The sequence below is a fragment of the Leucopleurus acutus genome (assembly GCF_964270905.1).
Source record: "Leucopleurus acutus genome assembly, chromosome: 8".
In the NCBI taxonomy this organism is placed as follows: Eukaryota; Metazoa; Chordata; class Mammalia; order Artiodactyla; family Delphinidae; genus Leucopleurus; species Leucopleurus acutus.
The window spans coordinates 41,618,166-41,640,586 of NC_139151.1; the positions used below are offsets into that span (position 1 = coordinate 41,618,166).

A 22,421-nucleotide genomic window follows, 5' to 3' on the forward strand; every position below is an offset into this window, starting at 1 on the left:
GAAACTGGAGTCCCTTGGCACAGTGGAAATAGTATGGAAAGTCTTGTATAAAAACTGCTGGCTGAAATGAACTCGAAGTTCCAGCCAGGGTATGAGGTAGCACCCACTCAAGGAGACAAGGATGCAGAAAGGGTTAGTGAGCTGAAGTGATCAATAATAGGTTTATGGGGTCTTACTGATAAATAGCGGGGAGAGAAGAAAGAGAATAAAAGAATTATGTGAAGGACAAAGTCCTTCCGATAACAGAAATAGAAAGAGTCAGCCTAAGAACTGGCCATAAGGGCATTAAACACATTACAAGAGAAGAAGAAGCCAGGTAACAAGAAGGCACTGGATATCTGAGAGGATGAAATTTATAAGGAAGCAATGGGCAGCTCTGTGGACATTTTGTTGGTTGTGTTCAGGTAGGGAGAAAGAAAGCTTACATAGAAGTAAAAACCCTACAGTGGTCAATGAGACATAGTGAAAATCATTAAAAAGTCAAATTATTTTCAAATGTAAGCTTTTATCATAATTTTTCTCTCTACCTTCGATGGTTGGGAAAAAATAAGCCAGTATTTGCAGGGAAGCTCTTCCATAGATAATCCATGTCTCAATTTTCTTTATCTACGTATTGGTTATTCAAAGCTTTGAATCACAGAAGAAGAAAAAGGTACTGGAACAAACCCTCCTGTACTCAAGAGGTGAAGCTGATGGCCAGAAAACACGTCTTCTTCATCTAATCCAACCTCTCGAGAGGAATGAGACAGAGACATAGAGCGCTATTGGATATACACAGCCAGCCCCTTCTTCTCTTCCTTTCCTTCCAAAAATTTCTACTCAGCATTGATTATACGCCAAGCTCTGACTAGGCAAGACATAGGACACAATTGTGCACAAGAAATAAATCTTTGGAATTTTGGGATTGACATGTACACACTGCTATATTTAAAACAGCTAACCAACAAGGACCTACTGTAGAGCACAGGGAACTCTGCTCAATATGCTGGAACAACCTAAATGGGAAAAGAATTTGAAAAAGAATAGATGCATGTATACGTATAACTGAATCACTTTGCTGTACACCGGAAACTATCACAGCATGGTTAATCAACTATACTCCAATATAAAATAAAAAGTTTTAAAAAAAGAAACAAATCTTTGGAAATCCTTTGTAGTGTATATGTCTCACATCTTCTTAAATCAATCATCTGTTGATGGGCATTTAGGTTGCTTCCATGTCTTGGCTATTGTAAATAATGCTGTTATGAACACTGGGGTGCATGTGCCTTTTTGAAATAGAGATTTTTGTCTTTTCTGGATATATGCCCAGGAGTGGGGTTGCTGGGTTGTATGGTAGTTCTATTTTTAGTTTTTTAAGGAACCTCCATACTGTTCTCCATGGTGGTTGCACCAACTTACATTCCCACCAACAGTGTAGGAGGGCTCCCTTTTCTCCACACCCTCTCCAGCATTTATTATTTGTAGACTTTTTGATGATAGCCATTCTGACTGGTGTGAAGCGTGACTCACTGTGGTTCTGATTTGCATTTCTCTAATAATTAGTGACATGGAGAATCTTTTCATGTGCCTGTTGGCCATCTGAAGTTATGGTATATATACACAATGGAATATTACTCAGCCATAAAAAAGAATGAAATATTGCCATTTGCAGCAACATGGATGCACCTAGAGAATATCATTCTAAGTGAAGTAAATCAGGCAGAGAAAGACAAATATTATATGATATCACTTATATGTGGAATCTAAAAAAATAGTACAAATGAATCTACATACAAACCAGAAACAGACTCACAAACATAGAAAACAAACTTATGGTTACCAAAGGGTAAAGGAGGGGAGGAGGGATAAATTAGGAGTATGGGATTAACAGATACAAACTACTATATACAAAAAAATAGATAGGCAACAAGGATTTACTGTATAATACAGGAAACTACATTCAATATCTTATAATAATCTATAATGGAAAATCTGAAAAAAACATGTATATTATACGTATATATACACATATAACTGAATCACTTTATTGTACACCTGAAACTAACACAATATTATAAATCAACTATACTTCAATTTTAAAAAGAAGGAAAAAAAGAGAAATAAATCCTGCCTTCAAGGAGCTTTACAATCAAGCAGAAAGAATAAGACAAATGCACAACTGATGCTGAACCAAGATGATGGGTGTAGTTCAAGCTGGGCCTCTACACCCAAATCTTGCACATGCTCGGCTATTCCAACAAAACCAACTGATTCCAGAGAGTTAGCTGGAAACAGTCAGTTCAATACCTTGGTAGTATGACTATAAAAAAGTTCTGAAAAAGTTTTGTCACCTGCCTTCTGGGCAGCTGAAGAATCTTAATACAGACAGAATACAGGATACAGAGTCTAGATATGATTTTACATGACTAGACAACAGTTTTTATTTCCTAGGTAAATGTGGAGCACAGTTGGATTTTTTACAATTATCATGTATAAGCTATTAAGTTTATCCACCAGCAATAACTCCTATTTCTGGTTGAGTGTTCCTGGAAGAAAAATATAATTAAACTTTGAAGATAGATTGTTCAAATTGTTAGTCCTAAAATTACATATTCATAGACACAAGAAGAGTCAATATAATACACTGGAAATATGAAGCATTTGGGTAAGTCACCAAACCTCCTTGTGCCTCATTTTTCTCATTTGTGAAATGGAGAGAGATTAATAACTCACAGGATGCTATAACAATAAAATGAGCTGCCACATGCAACAATAACTTTAAACCTTGTTATCATTATACATTATATGTTCTCGTTCAAGTTGCTGTATTCAACTACAGTTGGTGGTCAGAAACATTTGCTCCTATGCATGAACTCTTGTTGCGTTTCATTCATTTCTTTATAACCATATGTGTACAGAATGCACAGGTTTGAAAATTTGTGCCTGAGCATTCTTAAGCCTTTAAAGCTGCTTACAACTGAAAGTTTTTAATGTCCACTGAAGGGAATTTACACTGTATTTACGACCTGCACATAATCATTACCTTCCAATAAAAATGACTCATTAAATAAAAAGCTATTTTCACCCATGAGCTCTTAGGATATATTTGCTTACTAAAGGAAATCCAATAACCTTCTGCTCGGTATGTTCTGCATTTCTTACTACAGTTATTTGTGGTTCACATGTCTATTCAAGGTTCGCCAAATCTGAGTGACTCACAAACACTAAAAGACAGAAAACAATAACAAGAAACACACAAGCTAACAAAACCACACTCATTTTCCGAAGTGAGAGATGCTAGGATCCATTTGAGAGGGACAGAGAACTTCTGATCTTTATTTGGCTTCTGGTGAGAAGCCAAAACATAGCAGGGCTGCTGTTTCCAACATCTTTATTAAGAATCCCATGTGCCAACTAGGAAAGATTCCCCTGCAACAGAGAGAAATCTTCTTGAAAGTGACAGGCCATCTACTCAAACCTGGGTACCAAGCTCTGTATGTTAATTGAGTATCTAAGGTCCCCAGAATGATGGACTATTTGCCCCAAAGCCAACACTACCTCTGTGTTACCCACACGGTTGCTTTCCCACTATAGCTCTGTCTGCCTGAAATCAGAACTGGTACTAGACAAAGCAGATGATTTAATTTTACTAAGGGCTGGAAATTCGACCTCACAGCTGGAGAAACTGCATTGGGTTTGATCAGAACAAAAGAAGGCAGAAACCTCTCCCTCCCACCTACCCCCACCAGTGGCCTGGCCAGCCAATTCCAGCAGAGAATATTCAACAGCCCTGTGTTCACCCAGGGAAGTCAGAGGACCAGGATTGGGGGCAGGCATCACTGTGTTTAACAGACCCTGCCAGAAGCCACAGGGCGATCGTTGTGTTTGTCTGTGTTTTTCATAGCTCCCTAATATTTTACAACAACAATGCTACTGTTTCTCATTTTAATGTGTAGTGTTTTCATGTTGGGCTTATTTATCTTACCCCAAACAACATAATAATTGCAGAGTAGAAAACCACTTTGGGAAAAATAGTGTTTGCATATGCTAATGATTTCAAGAGTTCCATGACTAAAAACTGAGCATGTGTGATTAAAAAAAAAAAGTGTGCTTTCATCTTCGCTTCAAATGCTAGATATGATGTTTTTAGGGCAGTATACAACAGAATGTAAAATAAGTTGTAAAATACCATAGAGGATGGTCACCCAAAATCTTCACAAGTGTAAAGTGAACATACAGTCAACTCCAGCGTAAGCCATTCTGGTAAAAGGTGATGTCGGCTTATGGCAAAGTCGGTAACTCCACACCTCAGTAATAAATATGGTTAATGATGACAACCTAAGACATCAAAAGCGTCTTCTGAATCATGGAGACAGCTCTGAGCAAAACAGTGTGCATGCTTATAAGTCCTCAGTTCAAGACTCAGTGGTACCACTGACCAGCTCTGGGGCTGTGGAAAAGTCACTTTATCGCAGTAAGTCTCATCTTCCTCAAATGTCAAAGCAGGGCACTGGGCGAAATGTGCTCCAAAGAATCATCAAAGAGTTTTGAAAAATCCAGTTCAATTATAATTTTAGCAGGAAGTGTATTAAATTACTCCAATTCTTTGAAAATTAGTAATTTAGGTACAGGGTGTGTACATGTTTATTTTATTAAACAGGACAGAACACTTCCACTTTGCCTGCACACATGCCTTATCTTCCCAACTAGAATAGAAGTCCTCCAAGCAAGGAACCAAGATCCACTCCCAGCAGTTAAGACATTACACCTGCTCAGTTGGACACGTTTTAATACAATACCTTTGATAAAAATGAAAGCACAGTTGCTGTAAAACAGTATCAGAAAAATAGACTCTAGAAGGAAGAGGGGAAATAGTTATATAATTAACAAGGGAAATAGTTTTTCCTCTTATGACGTAGGCACGTTGAAATTAAAGGAAATTTGAGATGGGATACATTTACATCAAGACTTTTGAGTCACTGGAAAATACTTTAAAACAGGATACTTCTGTGTTGAACAAATCTGCATTTACAATTGTGTCTTTTCAATTATATTCTTCCTACAGTTCATAGTGATTTTGTTAATCACAAAGAGTAGTTACAGAGTTTGTCTGTGGCAATCAACTGAGTTTGTGCTCCATCTTTCTTGCCTCCCTCCAAGTTGAAATAATAAGTTTCCACATCTAAAATCCCTTCAGGACTTGATCCAGAGGCCATCTTCTTAGTGAGGCCTTCTTTGGAACACTCCACCACCTGATTTTTCTGCATGATTTTTCTGCTTAGCACTTAAACCCACCTAACATTTTACATGTTATACTTATCTTGATTATTATCTCCTTCTCCATTAGAATGTTAAAAGGATAAGGATTTCTGTCCATTTGATTCGCTGGTCTAGCTTGCTGCCTAGAACAATGCTTGGCATATAGTAGGTGCTCAGTATATATAATAACATACCATATATGAAAATACCAAATACATAACATATTATAACTTATATAACATGTAATACTATATGACATATGTATTATAAATTATGTTGTTTTATACTATATATTTTATATTATATTTATATTATATACTGTATTATATATTATTATATTTAGTACATATTCTATTTTGTTTATATATGTTCATTATATTATATATTGCATGCTATAATATACAATGCCTATTTTAATGAACTGCTGAATATTGTAGATATTCCCTTTAAGCTCCTAGCAACAAAGGCACATAAGAAAATCGATGCACAGGGCAGCGGCAGGGGTGGGGGCAGGCATTTTTCTAAGAGGACCCAAACATGTGGGCTCCAGGAACAGTGTGTGGTCAGGACAAGAGCAAGGGCTGCGAGTTAGATGATCTGAGTTGAAACCTTGCCTCTGCTACTTCCTAGCTTTGTGAAATTTAGCAAGTTATTCAACCACTCTAAACTTCAGTTCCCACTCCTATAAATCTGGGGTCATAAGAGTCCTTGGCCCATAAGTTTAATGTGAGGACTGCATGAGTTCCAGTACATAAAACACCCTGCAGAGCCTCTAGCAGATAACAAGCTCTCCAATAAAGTGCTAGATGATGGTGGTGATGATACCAATGAGGAGGATAACAAAGATGATTGTATTGTGACAAGGAACGAAGATGGGAGAGTAAGTTCAGCAGACAAAATTCTCACAAAATCCTCAGCTTCTAGTCTCTCTTCTACCTCCCCCTGCATTTCTAGCCCATGAATTCATGCACAAACATTTGATAAAATAGCACTCAGATGTCAAGAAAGGAGAGGTGTTAAAACAGGTTTTGCCCACATCAATCAAAGAACATGAAGTGCTGGTACTTCTTCCCATGCAGTTCTTAGCAGTCCAGGGCCCAGAGAAGCAGGAATCACAACACCCTGACAAATCAGAGCTATGGGGAAATGTGTCATTTCGTGTAACTGAGTTTTGTAAGTAGCTTAGCATCTGCTCAGGTAGGCATCACAATTTTATGGGTTGTGTTTCATGTTGCTTAGATTTTATTTGTTTGTTTCAACGAAAAATCTGTCCCAAATACATTGCAATTCTCTGCCCAGACCCTGTTAGGGCATCGCCAAGATCCACTCCATTCAGTCTGCTCCACTACTCTCCCACAGCCTCAATTGTTCACCAGCTTCCTGTGAGGAACCCCCAGTGCAACAGCAGGAAAAGGAGCTCACTCACAGTAATGCAGGAATGCTGACCAGGCTGTACCCACAAAGTATTGGCTTTCCCACCAGCGGCCCAAGCATACCCAACGCAACTCAGAAGAGTTGGGGTGTTGATGCCCCCACCTGGTGGCAGATCTGACCAATAAGAGGTCAAAAACGGGAAAGAGCCAATAGAAAAATTGCTTGCCCTTCCCTCCAACTCCAGGCCAAATGGCCCAAGATGCAGAGGTTCTAAGTGGCCTCCCTGGAGACGGCAGGGTGACTGAGAAACAGGCTGGTTTTTGTTGTAAAGCTGTGACTAATTTAATATACCAATTTATATTTGGACTCCCTTCCTTCAGGCCTGGCCTCCTTCTTTCCCTCATTCTTGTTCCCCTGGGATTGCACCCTTAATAAAACATTAGCATGTACTGTAATTTTTGCCTTGGGCTCTGTTTTCTAGGGAATCTGGGCCTCTGCAATAGTTGGGACTCTTCATTATAATGATCATCTCTTATACTGTGAGGTAATGAAGTGATGGGCTCCCTTTGGGTCAGCCCTTAAGGAGATACTTAGGGCTGTTCATCCAGAAAGTGTCTGAGGTATAGTGATTAAGAGCTCAGACTGGTGCTGGCCTGCCTCATTCAAATCCCTGCTCTACCACAAGCTGTGAAACCCTGCACAAGTAATTTAAAATCAAGCTTTTGTTTCCTCATCCATAGATGTCGATAATCGGGGTACCTACCTTACAGAATCCTTGTGAAAAGTAAATGAGTTAATACTCTTCAATGCCTGGCACGTAATAAACACCAGTGGCAATGGGGGTTAGCCACTGATTTCTCTCCCTGTCTGATGAACAGGGCTATTTCTCGTTGTTGTTAGTATGCCTACCTACAGCAATTTCTATGCTGTGCAGTTTCTAAAATACTGTAGGATTATACATCAAGAACTCTAGCTTACTAGAACTGTGTGCAAAGTAAAATTAAAAAGCTCTAGGTAAAGGGCTTCCCTGGGGGTGCAGTGCAAGAAAGAAGAATCTGCCTGCCAGTGCAGAGGACACATGTTCGAGCCCCGGTCCGGGAAGATCCCACATGCCATGGAGCAACTAGGCCCGCGCGCCACAACTACTGAGCCTGCACTCTAGAGCCCGCGAGTCACAACTACTGACACCCACGCGCCTAAAGCCCATGCTCCACAACAAGAGAAGCCACTGCAATGAGAAGCCCACGCACCACAGTGAAGGATAGCCCCTGCCAGCCGCAACTAGAGAAAGCCCGCGCACAGCAACAAAGACCCAACGCAGCCAAAAATAAATAAAATAAAATTAATTAATGAGGAAAAGAAAAGGTCTAGGTAAAAACCCAAGAGTTCATGTAAAGCAGAACAAATTCATTCTAAAGATTGTTTAGAAGGCTCCCAATAGCAATTTTTGCTTACACTCTGGTTCTTGAACATATTCTACCAAATTATCAAGTTCCAATTTAGCTAATTATACAGTTTTGAGTCATGTGGTATGACTGTGGAATATAGAATTCTGACTTAGCATTAACACCACTGGGTGTCTACACTATCCTAGCTGTGAAACACAGGAATTTAGTGACCATAAATGAAACTCTTACTCATCCCAATTCTGATTATTTGCCTTCTAGGATAAAACTACCTGACAGACAGATGGAGGACGCCTGCACTTTTATTTATTTATTTATTTATTTTAATAAATGTATTTATTTTTGGCTGCTTTGGGTCTTCGTTGCTGCGTGCGGGCTTTCTCTAGTTGCGACGAGCGGGGGATCCTCTTCTTTGTGGTGCGTGGGCTTCTCATTGTGGTGGCTTCCCTTGTTGCGGAGCATGGGCTCTAGGTGCGCAGGATTCAGTAGTTGTGGCATGCAGGTTCAGTAGTTGTGGCTTGCGGGCTCTAGAGCGCAGGCTCAGTAGTTGCGGTGCACAGGCTTAGCTGCTCCACGGCATGTGGGATCTTCCCGGACCAGGGCTCAAACCCGTGCCCCCTGCATTGGCAGGAGGATTCTTAACCATGGCGCCACCAGGGACACCCCGACGCCTGCACTTTTAGCAATCAGGACAATGTTTTATGAAATTGTCATCTAAAAGTTAATCACCGTGTTTTCAATTCAAGGCTCTTTCAGTCTAATCGTGTGGCAAATATTTCTTTAGAAGTATACTCAAGGTGTGAGAAAGATATGTATAACTCTACCCAGGTTCCAGGAAAGATGCTGATATGCATGGGAACAGGGGATAGACAAACATGGAAGAAAACCTTAACCCTGCTTTGTATCACCACAGCCTCATTCAAGATCTCAGGGCCTCATGCTGGCTCAATATGATGTGATATCTATTGAATAGAATTCCCTGTTAAAGCTGACCTCAAGTCAATGTTTCTTTTTAAAAATAACAGGGCTTTATCAAGGTTCCAGAAACATCTTACCAATGCCAGCAGCCCATGGGGATGGAAATTACCGATTGTGAGATGTGCTACTGATATGTACGATATAGTAGCAATAAATTAGATTATCAAAAAACACTTTCATTAATGTTGAAATTCTGATTAAGTGAAACCCCTAATGGTTTAGGGGAAACCTCAAAATCATGCTTTTAGGATACAGATAATGAGTCAAAGCAAAAGAACTCTGGGACTGTCATTAGGACAGCTCTCAAAGACCCTTTTTTCTTGGCTTCCAGATCCTAGTGTATACGTCCTAGTGAATTCCCAAATAGGTGTTATAAAAGAGAGTGGGCCCAAGAAACAATGCATTTCTCTCACCAGCCAACCACTCAGAAAAGGCAGGAAGCTCAAAACTCTGTATTTTTTGAACTTGCAGACTTCTTACTCTTCAAGTGCTGCTTTGGCTACACACTTCCAGGGCACCTCCTTGAGATACTTGGACATATCAGGGAGCCAGATCCACTCACATGTAACCGTGATTTTATGTCCTTTGCACAGTTTCGTCTGTTGGTTCAGTAATACATGAGAGTGACAAAAACCGTAAACCTGGTCTAGGGGTCGGCAGTCTACAAATCAGGACTAGCCTTTGTGGCCTGGCCCAGCTCAGTCCCTCCCTCCAATGATCTTGAAGACTTAACTTCTTTCAGAAAAATGGTCATTTACCAACACTCCTAGGCAACACTCCTAGGCACATTTAATATGAAGCTATCAAAGTCAAAGCTTCCAAGCCCCATAGAGGACCCTAGCAATGATTCACAGGGTTACACATTTCTATAAATTTTGCAAAAGTAATATACCTAAACCACAATCATTTAAAACTTCTTTCTCTTTCCCCTCAACTTCTCCTCTATTATACTCTGCAGATAAAGTAGTTGTAAGCATCTGAGGGATCTAAGGGAGAATGAGTTGAAGATACATTAGGTTTGCATTTAGTGGCATATATTTATGTGGTTCACCATCAATTCCATGTATAGACAAATTGTTGTTAGCTGTCCAGTGTAGGAATGGCTTCCCAAAACCCTTCTACTACCCATTGCACCGAGACACCCAGCATTGTAGCATGGAAGTGAAGGGAAAGAACTTGTATCACCATATGACCATATCCTGGGGTGGCCAGCACTAGAATTACGGCCATTGGGAAGGAGAGACTAGGTACAAAACGTACAGAGCCAGGAGCTAGTCTGTGGAAAATTCCCCAATCATTAGACATGTAAACTTGTAATTAGAAGATTTGGTTCTTGCCTATAGAGTCAAAATCAAAGTTTGCAGCAAAGTTTTCTCCTGAAATGCAGCATAAGTGCACCATGAGTTCTTTCCTTTGGTGGATTAGATTATCAGACACGGAAATTACTAGACGTTTTTTGTTTACAGAGCACAGACCTGTAGCAGTTATTATTAAGAGCAAGTAGATCTGCAACAGTTCATACGAGAAATAAACTTGATAGAGATGTTTTCAACTTTGACACCGATGGAGAGAATACACATAGCACTACCAATAACAAGCTGTGACTCTAGAGAAACATTTCTCAGTGAAAAAACAAACTTCAATCAACCACGTTGGAGGAAAGAAAAATAATCTTTCCGCACTTTTTATAGAAACAATTACAAGACTATTATCCTATAAGAGGCAATCAAAGAAAAAAGGCAACCAAAAAATGCAGGGGAAATAAGTATTAGAAAGGTGTGTTAGACAATCAACAAAATATTATATTTTTCCTGAGCTTTGTGATATTTGTGTTTGTTGGCTTTCAAACTCATGAGTTACTGTGATTTCTTTCCTCATTCTAAACAAATACAAAGATTTTTTTAGTCATACTTTTTATAATTTTTCTCAAAGCAGGCACACCAAATTGCATGAGCTTTAAGCCTCACAAAACCAGGATCCATTTCTGGGGTTATGCATTCCTTGACAATTAAGCCTTGCTTATATATCATCATCGACTGACTTTAATGCCCTGGTTATCTCTCAGACTGCCTTGTCTCTAACTGGAATTTGTAAAAATCATCCCACTGTGCCAAAGGGTGATGCTAAGGCCGCAGTGAACATGATGAATGGCCAGCACAAGGCACTCACTTACGTTGTGTCACTTGGGTATCCCACGGTTTGCAATTACATGCTTTTCTATCTCTACTACCCATCCTTGATTTAATCATCTATGCATCTTCTTCAGTGCAAAGCACTGTGCCTGCAGAGAATCTGTGCACTATAACTGTGACAAGTAGAGAAGGAAGAGGTGGAGGATGAGGTAAAAAGGGAGCAGAGAAGCTGCGAGAGCAAAGAGGCAGACTTTTAAGAATGTGGGGAAAAACTGAAAATGGTTTAAGCTCTATTTTATAGATCTTGGGGCTAAACCACAAAGCCTTTATGTTTTTACCATAACGTGTGTGTGTGTTTGTGTGTGTGTGTATGCTGGTGTGTGTGTACCTCAAATTCTTATCTTCATTCCTTCAACATTTATTCACTTTTTGACTCAAGACATTTCCTCTTCAATATATTATTTTTACTTGGTACTATTCTCACTAGCATGCTGCTTTTTAAAAGCAACTCGAATATTAACTATGCTATATAAATGAAAATCGGTGAATTTAATCACAAAGAGTGTGGCCCTAGAGGAGCTACTAAGTCCTCCAATGTCCAATGGGAAAATTTGGAGAGTCCTATTATATTCAATCATTGTATACCAGTGCCCAGAATTTAATATAAGTTGAATTGAATCCCACACACAACTCTTTGTAGATTCTGTCTGTCGATAAGACATGCGTTCATAAAAACTGGCAAGCTAAAACTACAGGCTGCAGCCCATTTTCATTTTCATTTTCTTTTCAATGAAACACTGTGAATGTAGCGGCATCGCATAAATATTTATCAAACTCTATAAACCTTCCAAATGTGATGATAAATGAAAGTATCCTTCAACATGCATATAAAACACCTGCCGAAAAAACATTTTTAGGAGACTGAAATGAGACGCAAGCTATCCGAAGTCACAGAAGGCAATAAATTTATCCCACTACCTTCCGGAGAGCCACTAATACATGAAGCAAGCATTTGATTGTTTTTGTAACCTCTGCTTACTAGGCCTCTGAAATTTCATTCTTTGTTAACTGAAGAAGTAAATATAATTCAGTATCACTTGGCATTGAGGAAATCATGACGCTGGCATGAAGGGCCAGGTAAGCCATGGGAAACTTCTATTATTAAAATATAAAAGGAAGGGCTTCCCTGGTGGCGCAGTGGTTGAGATGAGAGTCCACCTGCCAATGCAGGGGACACGGGTTCGTGCCCCGGTCCGGGAAGATGCCACATGCCGTGGAGCGGCTGGGCCCGTGAGCCACGGCCGCTGAGCCTGCGCGTCCAGAGCCTGTGCTCCACGATGGGAGAGTCCACAACAGTGAGAGGCCCGTGTACCGCAAAACAAAAAAAAATTATATATATATATATATATATATATATATAAATATAAATATAAAACAAGACTGATTTCAGAGAAAAGACCACACAAGTTTCTAGGTTGTTGGCGTGCCACCCTATTTGGATTTCGTCTTTATGCTGGTCACTAGTTTTATCATTTACTAGTTACCTAGGGACAATAGCAGCTCAAAGTTGATATACAAGGCAGGCATAATTACAGATTTGAACCAACAGTCTTCTATTAAAACCTAAACTGCCTTCAGCCAACAGTTAAGAAAAAAAGGTCAAGAAGGAGGCAGGTGCTGAAAAGAGTAATAAAAACATGCTCTTCATTATTTTCCAGAAGCGTCTAATCCTCTCTCTGGCCTGATTTACATGACAACTACTATGTTCATCTGAATGTTATGGAGTGTTCAGGGCTCCTCTGGGAACATTATATTTCTCTCAAATAATTATGATCAAGAAGTCTAGAGCTAAGGTTAAAAATCCAGAGCCGAGAAAAGTTTCTGCTGTCACTTGATCATAACTTCATTCCTCTCCTTTACTTGCTCTGGTCCCAGGGGCAAATTTTGAGCCAAAATTCAGTGATTCTCTTTTGACCTAGATGGGTAGAGACAAAATATCACCTTGAAAAAAGAATGAGGATGGGCAACACCATTTAGTTTGGAATCATCATGAATTGCACCAAAGGCGCCGAGTAGCATCTGCCTTACACCTCAAATTGTCAAAAAGGAGTTGAACAGGAAAGTTTGGGGAGAAGAAACTGGAAAGATTACCAGTAAGATAGTAAGATAAAATATGATTTCAGTAAGAAACAGTAAGACAGTAAGATAAAATATGATTTCTGGTGCCTCTGAATATCAGAAAAGGGAAGCTTATATTTTATGACATTATGCAAGAAACATGATCCTACGGATATTACCCACCTTTTAAAATATCTGGGTTGGGACATCCGATTTCTGCAATGACAAAAGCTTCTCAAATTTCTAACAATACAAATTTTCCCGTTCTTGGTTTTCATCCACCCACTCTTGACTCTCTAATTATTACTCTGCAGATAAAAGAGTATTAGACTCAGCACTGGCAGCCAGTAAACATTCTTCAGTTGAACTAAATAAATAAAAGCTCTATGTATTTATTCTTTCCCTGGCCACCAGTTGAAGTGAATCCTTCTCCCTATAGAAGATCAAGTACAGCATCTCAACACTGGAGAGCTTGAAAGATCCTGGTCCCACTATAGAAGGCCCAGGTCTGATACCTGTAGCTCTCTGTGTCACCACTCCCTGTCTCAGTGCCTTCCACAAAGGTAGTGTCCAACTAATGTTAAGTTATGAAGACAACAGTGAGAGCTGTCACATGCTATGTTAGGCTGTATTATTATTCAGTAATTATTATTATTAATTATTCAGTAATTATTCATTCCTCTTCCTCCCTCCCTCTGTAAGAGAAGTACTACTCTCTACCCCACATCAATGTTGAACTTGGCCCCAAGACCTTCTTTGGCCAATGGAATGTGGGCCAGTCTTGAGCAGAGGCTTTAAGAGGCACCACAAACTTCCGTCAGCCTCTTGCACTCCTGATCTGACTTTGAGAACACTACATCCCAGACAGTGAGTACTCCCTTCAGCCTGGGTCCTGAAGTAGGAAACACATGTAGAACAAATCGTAACTCAATCTACAGCCTGCAAAAACTTCAACTGTCTTCCCAGACTTAAGAGCAAGAAGAAAAAAATCGCTGCTTTTATAAGCCACTGAAATTTTGTGATTGTTTGTTATATAGTAATAATACAGAAAAAAATCTGACTAATACGTATGCTTAGCAAGGTTATTATGGCACACTGCAGTGGAAAAGAGGGGAACTGACATGAGATTTGGAGGCCATTGCACTAGAGCATCCAGTTCTAACAACTTCCAGATGCCTGACCCTGTTTGGGCAAACCTCACTGAACCTCACCTGCTGGATTGCTATGACAACTAGAAAGTACCCACAAAGCACCTAGCATAGTGCTTAGCACACAATAGGTACTTGATAAATGGAAGCAATAATATAATTAGTAATAACGGATGGTAAAATATCTTCCTAATTACCCATGATTAATGTGCTAAACTGGAAATTGTTTATCTGGATTAAATACTTCTTTAACACCAGGTAAATGAAAGAGTGAAGTCATTGTTCAAGTTTGCAGTTTACAAAAGAATCTAATAGAAAATCACTGTTTAAAATGTACAGTGTGTTCTGTATAAACTTTCTAAAACTTCTGAGTAGTCAAGAATATGCATTCCTATTATGTCAAAGAATAAGAATGCATTCTTTGTGAAGGAAAAAAAAGATTAAATTGCATCTTCCAGACTGGTCATTTAAATTGTCGTCAAATCCACTGTAGTTGGGGGCCCCTCAGTTAATCCATTTACTGTGAACATTATTAAACATTTATTAAATGTCCATGCATGGTAAAGAATTTCAAAGGTATGGTTTTGTTCACTGAGCTCCAAAAAGGTCAAGAACATAAAACTACTAAATGGATCAACTAATCCCAGCATAAGCTGTCTCACAAAACAGGAGCACTGCAATTACTGAAGCACAGAAATAGATTTTGATCCATTGGGAAGGCATTCAGAAAACTATCACCACTAATGAATAACAGAAAATTTATTTGGATTGGAAAACTTGACTAGAAAAGAAATTTATCTAAAATATGAGCTCAATTCCCTGCCTTGCCAAAGAATAAGGAACAGGATTTTACAGAAAAGATATAATCTGATAGACACACTCTAAGGAGCCCAGGTAAATTTAGGGTAGTGTTTCTGAACCACACACAGAAGGACCACTTGGAGTGCTTGAATGAAGATCCCTCAGCTCCTACCCCAGACCAACTGAATCAGAATCTTTGGGAATCAGTCCTGGGGATCTGCATTGCTGACAAACTCTCCAGCTGATTCATGTGCATGCATAAGTTTAGACCCATTATACAAGGCAAGCCATGACAGAACCTTTGCCGGATGACTTAAGGTTCTTGAAAGACGAAAACCCCAACAACTTTAGGCCATTTTATCATACCCAAGGGGTCATATGAAACAACAGAGTCCAAACTTAAGACCCAGTAACAGCTGTAGGGCTAAACAACCACTCATTCTACCAGCAGCTCAAGCCGTGATTTTTAGAGCTGGGAAGCAAAGAGCTGATTGATCATTCAACAGTAGCGCAAACCCAGTAGCGCCATGGTGATGGCTTCTCTTGTTGGACATACATTTGCCAAACTTCTCCCTAACCCTAGCATCCCCGTGGCACAAGTCCAGGCAATCATTCCTCATCAGCTTTTTGGGCTGGGATGTTAAAATCTGCAAGAAGTGAGACAGAAGGAAGATGGTTAAGAATATTACCATACGGAAATTATAATCTTCATAAAGATTTCAACATTAAGTTGAAACTTTGTTCCTCTAACCTAGAGAAAAAGATAGTTTTGCTTCCTAAAAGAGGGAAACAAAATGAAATAAAAAGGAGGAAAAGATTGAGATTGACATATATACACCAATATGTATAAAAGATAACTAATAAGAACCTGCTGTATAAAAAAATAAAATAAAATTCGAAAAAGGAAGAAAAGAAATAGTCACTATGGTTTTAAAAATGAATAATTCTCTAGGAAAGTAAATCAGAAACATGGGTAATGAATCCAAAGAAAAGAGCACTGAGTTAGGACTGAGGAGAGCTGGTTCTAGATCTAAATCCTCTAATGGGTATGTGGGTTTGCACAACACACTTAGCTATTTGTTACCCCAAGGGAGTTGATGTCATAAGAAAAGAGATTTTTAAATCACAAAGCAATGTCAAAATGAAAATGGAATTATCATCACTCATGGCAAAACTTACTTTATACAATCCAGAATATAAGGGAATAATGCAAAGTAGGGAGTTGCAGAAACAGACTCATAGACATAGGAAACAAACTTATGGTTACCAAAGGGGAAAGGGAGTAGGGATAAATTAGGAGTTTGGGATTAACAGATACACACTATTATATATAAAATAGATAAACAACAAGGACCTACTGTATAGAACAGGGAACTATACTCAATATCTTCAAATAACCTATAATGCAAAAGGATCTGAAAAGGAATATGTATATATATACACACGTATATACATACACACACACACACATATATATATATATATATAACTGAATTGCTTTGCTGTACACCTGAAACTAATACAACACTGTAAATCAACTATACTTCAATAAAAATAATTTCTATTTATGTAAAGAATTATAAAAGCAGCTACATCATCAGATGACTATACACACATTTTCTGAAATAACACCCAAGATGAGAACAAAATAGCACGGTACAAACATGGAAAATCTAGGCCACTCTCACCAAATTGCACCTGCTCTTCTCTGCATTAAGCTACACCAAGATGAAGCTCATGAAAACAACTCATTGTGGCTTGATGTAGTCATGAAGGTTGCAGTTGTTAATGATTCAGCCTGACACCTTCCTGTTGACCTACCTACCTACATCCACCTGAGTCCCAAAGGTAAGCTTCTCACACTGAAGAGCCACACAAACAATGGGACTGTGAGGAAGAAGGAAGGTGATTAATGGCTGGTGCCATCAGCCAACAAGCCCAGGATTGTAAGGACTTTGAAACCCGTTTAACACTTTATTGCCTTACAGATTTTAGATCAACACCAAATTCATGTTTATCTAGGATCATGCAAGGAAGCCCATACTTGTCTTTAGATGTGAGACAGCAGTGTATACTGCAGTTACTCAGAGCTACACTTGAAACCAGGTATCGTCTCTGAACATCAGTTCATGAGTTGATGAGTATTAGTTCTGGAGGGGCCGTTGGGAGAATTAAATAAGACCCGACTCTAAAACCCTTCATATGGTGTGTCGCCTATTGCAAGTACTCGATGAAGTCATTATTATTAATAGTAAAGTATTAGCATGGAATAGACATCCAGTAAAGGTTACTACTTTTTCTTTCTCATTTTGTACCTCAAAGGTAAAAATATATTCTAATCAAATGACAAGCTATATATAATAAGATAGAGTATATGGCTACATCAGAACCCAGTTTTCTTGACATTTACCTTCTCCTTCATTATGGCTATGGAGATCAATTTTACAATTTACACTAGCCAAAATGAGAAACCATTTATACAAAAAATTTACAACTTACAGTTTAAATTTTTGACAGTATACACAGTTTTGTAACTCCTATCCAATATTTAATACCTTCTCAAACCCTTTTTCTAGTATAATTAATGTACAACTAGCATCCCTATGATGACACCTTCCCACTGTCTGTTTTCTTCATCATCATTACTGGGAACAAAACACCCTGTGAGTGTTGCAGAAAATGATTTACTGGATACAAATGTGCCCCCAAACTGTAAAGTGCTAATAGTACCATTCACACAGGAATAGAGAAGACACAGTCCCTGTCTTGAGTTGTGTACAATCTAGAGAAGATTAGAAAAAGGCACTGTGTTGATCAAGGAACACACACACACACACACACACACACACACACACAAGCAGGTGTCTAAGCACCTGTACATTTAAAGGCAAATAATGACAATAATAAGAATAGAAATAAAATCTATACCTGTATCTATGACAGTGTATAAATAAACAGGTAGGGGACAACGAAAATATTGGGACTATTTTGTCCCATATTTTAAAGTGTTTCTGTAAAAGGTAAATCCTTACAGATAAAATCTTAAAACCATTTTTTAAATAAATAAAAGCCACAACGTGCCTCCTCTAGTCTATCATGAAAACATTTGTAGAAGGTTGCCTCCATGCATTAATGGGGCCGATACAGTGCAAATGCCTGTCATTCAAGGGCCAGATGTGCCTGGGAAACACAAGAGACCAAGCAACTAATGCAATATCACTTTAGAAAAGCCTTGCTATAAAGGGAAACACTGGTATATAAGATCCATTTGAAAATCCATTTCACACTTCTAATTTAAAGCCAATTCAAATGTAATTTACTTTATCAGGGCCCTTAATTTAGTGAAGGTCAGAAGTGCACTCAACAGAGGCGAAAATTATTTACACTTATTGAAAGATAACCTGGTGATGGCAACGCTGAACAAGAAAAACAAAAACCAGGGACTCCCACTGAAAACCACTGGCTACCACTGTATAAACAGGTTTTCTTACAAGTCAATGCATTCTACGGAAAAGCTTTTACTTGCATCACCTCTGCACCAAATGCAACCTCATTTGTCATTCCGTTTGAGTGCAAGAATAGCCATTCACTTTTCCAATGTTGACAATTCATGAGAAGAGAAACAATAATTCTGGCACAAAATATGAAACTTACCACTCTCGTCATCTATGTTGAACCTTCCAAGACCACTGCCGTCCCTGATGGAGTACTGGATCTCTCCATCCCTCCCGGAGTCCTCATCATGGGCAGTAACCTGCAGCACACTTGTTCCAATCCGTGAGTTTTCTTTTACAGATCCAACAACAGCAAAGTCTGGGAAATAGGGAGTATGGAGGTTTTCATTGACGTCCACCACTTCCACCTCAACAAAGGAAACGGATGACAGAGAGACAGGCCGCCCTTTGTCTTTGGCCCGAACGGTGAGGTTATAGAACTGTTGCTTTTCATAGTCGAGCTCTTTGCTCAGGCGGATGGTGCCACTTGCTTTATCTATTTCAAATCTCCCATTATAATCATTGACCAAAGAATAGCGCACTTGACCCCCCAGTCCCAGGTCTGGGTCATGGGTCTCCAGCCAAGCAATGACAGTGCCAATGGGGAGATCTTCAAGAACCTTCACACTATAGCTACTGGGAATGAAAGCCGGGGAGCAGTCATTGACATCATCCAAGAAAACCTTCAGGGTGACAACCGAAAACAGCTGCTGGCCACTTTCGGCCTTGTCTCTGGCTTCTATTTTTAAAGAGTAGTTTGCTTTGGATTCCCGGTCCAACTGATCAGCTACATACACAATTCCAGTGGAGCTATTGACGGCAAACTGCTGTGTATCCGTCAAGACTGAGTAAGTCACTTCACCATTAGAACCCAAGTCTTTGTCTCTGGCTTCCACTTGAATAATCTCAGTGCCAATACTTGAACTTTCAAGAATGTTAACTGAGTAACTGTCTTGAAGAAAAATCGGGCTATTGTCATTAGCATCCTCCACATTGACGGTGAGCAACCTCCACGCAGACTTTTGTGGATTACCTAAGTCATAGATAGTGATATTAAGGAGATAGAGGTCTCTGTGTTCTCGATCCATGGGCATAAGGACTTGAAGCTGCCCGGTCTCCATATCAATATTAAAACAACTATCCGTATTCCCATCGGATATTGTAAATAGCACCTTTCCATTGAAGCCAGAGTCGGCATCATAGGCTTTAATCTTCAGGATGTTAGCACCAACTGGCAGATTCTCCTTCACGGCCACATCAGAAGGAAATGACTTGTCAAAATGTGGCCCCTGCCTATTAACTGAATAAAAGTCAAGAAATCCATCTTCCAGATTCAGCTTCCCATTTGCTTTGGCCTTAATGAGCAGTTTCTCTGCCAGCTTCTGAGCCACGCGAGTTTCTCGGCAACTGAAGTTCTTTGAAGACACCCTCCCATGCAGGACTGAAATGTTAACAGACATAGGATCCGCAAAATTCTCCCCATCGGTGGCTGTAATCCTAAGGGCAAAATTTCCATTTTTAATTCCAGGATTCATCAGTGACTTTTTAAGCTGCAATACACCAGAGTCTGGGTTTAAATAAAAGAAACCAAGTTCATTTCCAGAGATGATTTTGTACTTTACGAGTTCCAGTTCATCGATATCGATCGCTGAGACAGCTGTGATATGGCCCCCAACTGGAAAGTCAGAGGAAATAATTCCCTGGCAAGCCACTTTTTCAAAGAGAGGGCTGTTGTCATTGACATTTCCTATTCGAATAGTCACATTGACCTCACTTTCATGGCGGTATGGCGAACCCCAGTCAGAGGCTCTGACAATGAACCTGTATGTTTCTGGCGAGGATTCAAAATCCAATGCTTCAGTTGTGCTAATAACACCTGTAAACTGGTTAATGGCAAATGGCAACAAATTCAAGCTGGCAATACTATAGGTGATGTACCCATTTTCTCCTTTATCCTTATCGGAAGCTGAAACTGTCAAAACGCTTGTTCCCGCTGGAACACTTTCATTCACAAAAGCATCATACAGGGGCTGCTGAAATTCTGGGGTGTGATCATTCGCATCCTCTATGCCGATGGTGACTTGTGCTTTTAAATCTCCTTCTTTATTTGTCACCCCTAGTTTATAAACCTCCTTCTTAATGGTATTCAGCGGCTGTGCTGTGACGATCAGACCTGACCGAGGATTAATTCTGAAGTACTGTGCATCCTCTCCAGGGGATAATTTGTATTCCACATCTAGAGGTTCGGGACTTAATTTCACTATAGCAACCACGACACCAGGAGGGGAAAATTCACTAATGCTCACATCGTACGTTTCTTTTTCAAACCTAACTGGGACAGTGTCTCTTTTGGGGTTGGCAATGTGGACTATCTTTACTGCTGAAAATTTCTGAGGTGACCCCTTGTCTTTGGCTTGAAGAGTGAGATTGTAGCCATAGGGAAAGCTCTCCCAGTCAACCTGCTTCTTCTCCTTAATCCTGTACTCATTCATCCACTTTCCTTCCTTAGCCAGGAAGAACTGATCTAAAGGATCCCCAGCCACAATGGAAACAGACTCAATCTCTCCATTGGCTCCTTCATCTAGGTCATCCACGGTCACCAGCGCATATATGGGCTCTTTGTCCAGTGAGGAAGGAACATGAGTGACCATGTGGAGAGTTGGAGCGTGCTCATTTATTCGTTCAACGTGAACGTAAAGCTTTGCAGTACTGCTCACTCCATTGTTTCCATAGAGCTTCATCCCCCGGTCCACAGCCAAAATTTCCAGATCATACCTATTCTTTTCATCATAATTTAATCGTCCACTTAAAGAGATGACACCACTCGTGGGGTGAACTGAAAAGAGATCAACTTTGTTCTTAAAGTAGTAGTAGAATTCTCCATTGGAACCGATATCTGCATCTGTTGCTGTCACCTGGGCAACACTAGTCCTTAAAGGTGTGCTTTCTGCGATTGTAACAGAGTAGGTTGTGGGTGAAAATAAGGGTCTCAGATCATTCATATCTAAAACCTGTATGCTCACTTTAGTCCATGCTTCCAAATCTTCTCCTCGAACAGAACCTTTTACTATCAATAAATAATTGTCCTGAATTTCCCTATTCAATATGGCAGAATTGCCACCTTTAGTTCTTATTCTGAGAAAACAGAAATCTGCAATGATGACTTCCTCTGCTTTGAAAAAGCCTTCTTCATCTCCAGACACTATTCTGTATTTGATATCCCAGGACAGATCTATTAAGGTGATGCCCATTCTACTCTGGCTGTTGACGTAGGTCCTTGCTGCCGAGTTCTCATACACAGTAGCATTATAAATGGAATGTGTGAAGTGGAAGCCAAGGGGCCCGGTCCCCGGCAGCCCCTGAGAGACAGTGGCCAAAAGCTTGAGAAGCAGGAGGATGAGGCAAGAGGGAGGCCGTGTACCTACACAGTATCCCATAGTTACATCCATCACATCATACTTCCATCCTGGAGGGGGAAAAAGAAAGAGAGAAAAGATACATTAACCTAGAGGAACATGGGAGAAGGAACAGGAAATAACTGTTATGAAAGAGTGCTTTTTAAAAACTTTATTATAAAATCTTCTTACTAAAACATCAATATGAGAAAAAAAAATTAGAATCCTTACCACTACTAGATGGAATACCACAAGGAATTCAAAACCACTAGGATTTAAATTTACCTTATTTGATTTTTTTTAAATGACACTTTTACACTGCTGACAGCATTGT

At 39.6% G+C, this 22,421-nt stretch overlaps 1 protein-coding gene across 3 annotated transcripts in view; it reads right to left on the reverse strand.

Annotated features, from left to right (window-relative positions):
* The window catches only part of FAT3 (FAT atypical cadherin 3), a gene marked incomplete at both ends in the record, with an annotated part of 559,095 nt that extends 536,939 nt beyond the window's left edge, over nt 1–22,156 (reverse strand). Inside the window, one exon of one of the 3 annotated variants that reach the window (XM_082845224.1) lies at nt 18,853–22,156. In XM_082845224.1, coding sequence (XP_082701350.1) covers nt 18,853–22,141 — 3,289 coding nt within the window. The remainder of the gene's footprint in view (nt 1–18,852) is intronic. The other 2 variants (XM_082845225.1, XM_082845223.1) reach the window with 2 other exon arrangements.
* Nucleotides 22,157–22,421: the final 265 nt, after the last annotated feature.